The sequence below is a fragment of the Solanum tuberosum genome, unplaced genomic scaffold (genome assembly GCF_000226075.1).
Source record: "Solanum tuberosum cultivar DM 1-3 516 R44 unplaced genomic scaffold, SolTub_3.0 scf00263, whole genome shotgun sequence".
Classification (NCBI taxonomy): Eukaryota; Viridiplantae; Streptophyta; class Magnoliopsida; order Solanales; family Solanaceae; genus Solanum; species Solanum tuberosum.
In genome coordinates, this window is record NW_006239196.1 from 261,547 (window position 1) to 267,463 (window position 5,917).

The 5,917-nt window shown below is 31.7% G+C and overlaps 1 protein-coding gene across 1 annotated transcript; it reads left to right on the top strand.

The window, feature by feature from the left end:
* The first annotated feature begins 339 nt into the window (after positions 1 to 339).
* Positions 340 to 3,134, top strand: LOC102579672 (cytochrome P450 83B1-like). The gene is made up of 2 exons (XM_015313913.1): positions 340 to 764; positions 2,098 to 3,134. Exons 1-2 carry the CDS (start codon positions 504 to 506, stop codon positions 2,704 to 2,706), a joined length of 870 nt encoding a protein of 289 aa, XP_015169399.1. The 5' UTR covers positions 340 to 503; the 3' UTR covers positions 2,707 to 3,134.
* The last annotated feature ends 2,783 nt before the right edge of the window (positions 3,135 to 5,917 follow it).

Sequence of the window (5,917 nt, forward strand, 5' to 3'; positions counted from 1 at the left end):
GATTAATAGGTGGTAAACATATGCCTTTCACTAATAACTTTGTGCAAAAAAATATACTATATTTAAACATAAAATATTTTTAAATATTTTCATGTTCGCAGTTAGTTAAGAGTTTTGGAAAATATTTTCTCTAAAAAATCAAGTTCCTTAATAATGAGGAAAATAATTTTTATAGTGAGAGTACAGAAAAACAAGTTTCACAATTGAAATATCTGCATTAATTGTGTCCTCCACCACTCTTCAAATACACACATCATCTTCAGTTCTTCACCCCACCTCATAGCCACCAATATGCGTACTGCCTACACCCCTACTCCCCTCACCGACACCTCTCTTATCGTATTTATTTAGATTATATATAATTAAAGACTTTATATTCAAATTCACGTTTAACTATATATTGTAATCCACATCAAGCCAGGGAGTACTATAAATGAAAGAAATTGTGGAAAATCTTAATACAAGATATAGAAGACATTTCAAGTGACTTTTCCAAAAAATACATGATGCTTTTTCCACTTTTTGTAGCCCTTCTTATTATCATTATTCTCAGTTTCCTGCTTCCTAAAGCCAAAAGGAATGGAAAAAACATTCTACCACCAGGTCCTTTAGGGTTGCCATTCATTGGAAATTTGCATCAATTTGATAGTTTAACCCCTCATATCTATCTTTGGAAACTTTCCAAGAAATATGGAAAAATCTTCTCATTGAAACATGGTTTTACTACTATGATTGTATTTTCTTCAGCAAATCTAGCAAAAGAGGTAACACAAATACAAGATTTAACATTTTGTAATAGACCTTCTATTCTTGGCCAGCAAAAATTGTCATACAATGGTCAAGATATTGCCATGTCACCTTACAATGACTATTGGAGAGAACTTCGAAAAATATGTGTTGTTCATTTATTTAGTCTTAAGAAAATGCAATATTTTAGTCCAATTCATAAAGATGAAGTATCAAGAATGATAAAAAAAATATCTCAACAAGCAACCACTTCTCAAATTACAGATTTGAGTAGTATAGTGATTTCACTAACAACTACAATTATTTGTAGAATTGCTTTTGGTGTAAGGTATGATGAAGAAACACATGAAAGGAGGAAATTGGATGAACTTTTAAAAGTGACGGAAGAAATGTTGGCATGTTTTTTTGTCTCTGATTATTTTCCTCTCTTCGGATGGATGGATAAACTCTCCGGAAAAATAAATAGACTTGAGAAAATTTTAAGGATTTGGATGAATTTTATGAAGAACTCATTGAGCAACATCTCAATCCTAATAGGCCAAAATCCATGGAAGGAGATATTATTGATGTTTTGCTTCAATTGAAGAAAGAGAAATCAACTTCATATTAGGGTTTTACCCTGATTTTCTTACCATAATTTTAAGATTTATTTTTCCTTAAAGAAAAGACAAAACATTACCATAAATGTTTTTACTTTTCTTGAAAGAAAAATATAATATTCTTTCATATTTTGGTTTTATTCTCTCCTTTTAGGACTCCTTTTCTAGTAGGAAAGGTTTTAGGACTCTATAAATATAGGTTTGTTTCTTCTAACATAATAACAATAACATCCACAATGTAGTCGTTTAAGAGTCTTGTTTATGGGGAGATTTATTCTCTCTAAAGTTTCAATGTTTTTCTTTATATTTGTTTTGATATAATAATATTTTGATTTTTAGTATAAGTTTTTGTTATCTGATTTATCAACTATATGATTTGCAAATTATAACCTTCCGCATGACACCCTAATCACCCTTCAGAACCCAACACTTCAATCGATCTTACTATAGACAACATAAAGGCTATTATCATGGTAATGAACTACTCTATTTATGTCTATTTTTTTAAAATAATCTTACGAATGAATTAACAGATTGAAGTGCAAATACATATTAGTTAATCATGACTAGATGTCAAAAATTATTACATAATAAGCAAGTCTTGTGTATTGTTATATATATTGACTTGATATATTAACATTCTTGCATATCAACTAAGGTTTTTATGTGGTCATATTTGGGGTGCAAATGCAATATCATATTATGATATGAAATGTTGCATTTAATTTTATCCTCCCACTTTCTCTTGTAGAATATGCTAGTTGGTGGAGTGAACACTAGCGCAGCTACAATAATTTGGGCAATGACAGCCTTGATAGCCAAACCGAATGCAATGAAGAAAGTTCAAGCTGAAATTCGAGAATTCGTTGGGAAAAAGTCCATAGTGAATGAGGAAGATATCCAAAATCTTCCATATTTTAAATTAGTGATAAAAGAGACATTTAGATTGTATCCCACAACTACATTGTTACTACCAAGAGAGACTATGCAAAATTCCATACTAGAAGGATATGAAATTAAACCAAAAACTATAATTTATGTTAATGTTTGGGCTATTGCAAGAGATCCCGAAATATGGGAAAATCCAGAAGAATTTATACCTGAAAGGTTTTTGAATAGTGATATTGATTTTAAGGGCCAAAATTTTGAATTGCTTCCATTTGGAGCAGGCAGAAGAGGGTGTCCGGCTATCGCACTCGGTGTGGCTACTGTGGAACTTGTACTTTCCAATCTTCTTTACGCTTTTGATTGGGAGTTGCCTCGTGGAATGAACAAAGAAGACATCGACACTGATGTTTTGCCTGGACTTACTATGCATAAGAAAAAACCTTTGTGTCTTGTTTCTAGAAATTATCACTAGAAATTAAACAAGACCAAACTTCAATGTTTAAATTAATTAAATATGTATATTTTCGTTTGTTATATGTTATGAATCAAGTTCAGTCCAATGTAAATACTAATGTCACACAACGTGTTATTGGACTGATAAGCTATAGGACTGTGAATAAGCAACAGAGTCGGGTTAATTTGGGATCTGTGTTGAATAGTGGGTGTGAGAACGATTCTATCAAAAGGGACAGTGGTATGTGATTCAAGAATTATGCATGTTGTGAAGAAACGGTATGTTTCTCTCATCTTCTTTATCGAGTCTAAAGGTAATTCCCATCTTCATTCTTATCTCTATCTTCTAGTTACTTGTAATTTTCAGTATTTTCATTGTTATTCAATAGCTTGAGTATTACAATTGCAAATGTAATCATGTTCTTGTTCTTAATAATATAGTGAGGAATTCAAATTTTTTACACTATCCATATATATGGAAAATTTGACAAAGACCCCTGCCATGTAAATTAGCAAGCAAAAAAAGACCACAAGAAGTATGGGTACAAATATATTTATTATATATAAAACTTGTATAATGTAGTAGTTGTTTCAATAAAATTTCCCTTATCTTTGACTTTAGATTCAAAGTAATCCCTTTTCTTTTGTAAGGAGCGCTTATTGTGATTCATGGTAATAATTGTGATTTTGATACATGTAAAATTAAGTAAACTTTGGCACAGCCAAACCATTCTAGTTTTAGGATAAAAATTGTGATTTTGAACAAGTAAACTTTGGCTGCCAAACCATTCTAGTTTTAGGATTTCTCTTTTTGCCTAAAGCTACCACTAGGGTTAGGTTAACTAACAAAAGGCTACAATTGCCTTTATTACCTTTTTGATGATTAATACAGCTTCTTTTGATGGTGTTGCCTATTCTATAGTATTGCAACACGTTTTAGTTTAAATGTCATATTTATTTTAATTGTTACTTAAATTTTATTTTATTATTAAATTCATCGTATTTCTTATTCCACATCGGTTGTGTCCCCACACTCATTTTCACTCCACCCTCCGTATCCTCCTATCTGCTCCCACTATCGCCTCTCATAATATTTTGCTTACTTATCAAACACCCAGAAGAAGAAAAATAAAATAAAAACTCACACATCATTTTCCTTTCTACAACAGACACCCTTAGAGTCCGGAGCCAAAAGGGCAAGAAAATTTGTTGAAAATTCCAAAAGGGCAACAAAATTCAATTAAGAATTAAAAGGTCAACATTTCAACGCCCAAATTAACGTCATTGAAATTAGGTAAAATTGGGTAAGGCTCAAAATTCCATGCGCCATGCAAGGCCCGGCGGCGGCTGCGCCTTACAAGGCGCAAGGAATTCAAGCCTTCTCTTTAAATTTTTTAAAAAAAACTTTTTTCAATTTTTCACGCTTTGGCTTTCCTTAAATTAATTTTTTTTTAAAATCATTTTTTCATTTTTTTTGCCTTCCCTTGAATTAAAAAAAGTTTTTTTCAGTTTTTCATTTTTTGCCTCCCCTTAAATTTTAAAAAAAAAATAATCAATTTTTCTCTTGAACAATTAAAATATTTTATATTTTATATTTTTAATATTAATTCGCTTACAAATTAAATAAATAATAAATTTGCTTCAAACTTGCATGCAAAGACATACAAATTTTTGTTTAGCAATTTAAGTAATTTTAATGGCATTCTTTAGCCATAAATGCAACTTATACGAATGAATAGGAGCACAATCTTCAACTGGCACCCATAAAAAAAATTTCTTCTTCTTCAAAGCTTAGTTATAATTAATTAATTAAGGCTGAAGAAATTGAAGCAACATTGGGTTATATTTATACTAAGTATTCAATGAATTAGAAATTTATTAATGGTCACTTATCACTTATCACTTATCTTGCTCAATTGGCAGGCCCCCTAATTAATTATATTTTCTCCATTTTAATTTATTTGATTTTTTTAAATTCGTTTAAGAAATGAACATAGTATAGGACCACAATGTTCATCTGCATTTGTGATGTACACTAAATAAAACATTTTTTTATAGTTAAAAATATAGAATAACCAATATGTATATATCTTGTGATGGGAGTGAATCTCAAACAAAAGATGAAATGTTTTTGTCAAGTATAATTTTAATACTTGACTAAAATCAAGAGTAATAAAAAATAAGTCACTTGCAAACTTGTAAAAACTGAAAAAACTTTTTTTTTTTTTTAATTTAAGGGAAGACAAAAAATGAAAAAAAAAATTAATTTAAGAGAAGGCTCAAATTCCCTGCGCCTTGTAAGGCGCAGCCGCGTCTTACAAGAGATAACGCCGACTCATGGAATTTTGAGCCTTACCCAATTTCACCTAATTCCAACGGTGTTAATTTGAGCGTTAAAATGTTACCCTTTGGTTCTTAACTGAATTTTGTTGCCCTTTTGGAATTTTCGACAAATTTTCTTGCCCTTGTGGCTCCGGACTCGACACCCTTAATACCATCCATTTTTGTCCCCTTTAAATGCCCGCCATTTTCGTGGTTACTGCAATTTGAATTAATGGATTCAATTTAACCGGTGGATGGAAAGGTGAAGTTGAAATTAAGGAAGCAGAAGGGGAAGAGCATGTTTTTCATTTGAATAAGCCAACTTGTGAGAAATTAAGCTAAGGCATTGATGAAATGGTTGGCTGATTTCTTTCAACAATCAAGTTGAATTTAACGAGAGGGAGTTGCTTGGATGGTAAGCAGTAAGCACCCCTTATACCTCCGATCCTTGATTGTGAGTTTGAGTCGTATAGCAAAAAGGTGAAAAATCCTAGGGAGGGATAGTAAAAAAATTATGTACTATTTCAGTTGTTTCTCTCTAGCTTCTTCTCTCTCTTTTTTTTGATCAAATAAGTAGTCATTTTGGACTTGAATTTGAGATTGTTGATTTGGATAGAGGTTGATGTTGGGTTTAGCAAGGTATGAATGGGAAATAGTGAATGGGAAATGAAAAGAGAAAATGGAAAGTGGAAGAACCAATGAAAATGGGGGAACCAATTTTGGAGGGAAAATGAAAAGTCATTGCAAAAGTGCAAATGAATAGTCATTTTTACCATATCGGTAGAAGAGAGGAAATTGTTGTCCTTATATTAGGAAACACTTCCTTTACTTCTTAAAGGGTTAAGAAGAAGGTGCCCCCTCGCGCCGTCGTCGTCGCTCGCTCGACCTCGGCCTCGGCTTCGGCTTCG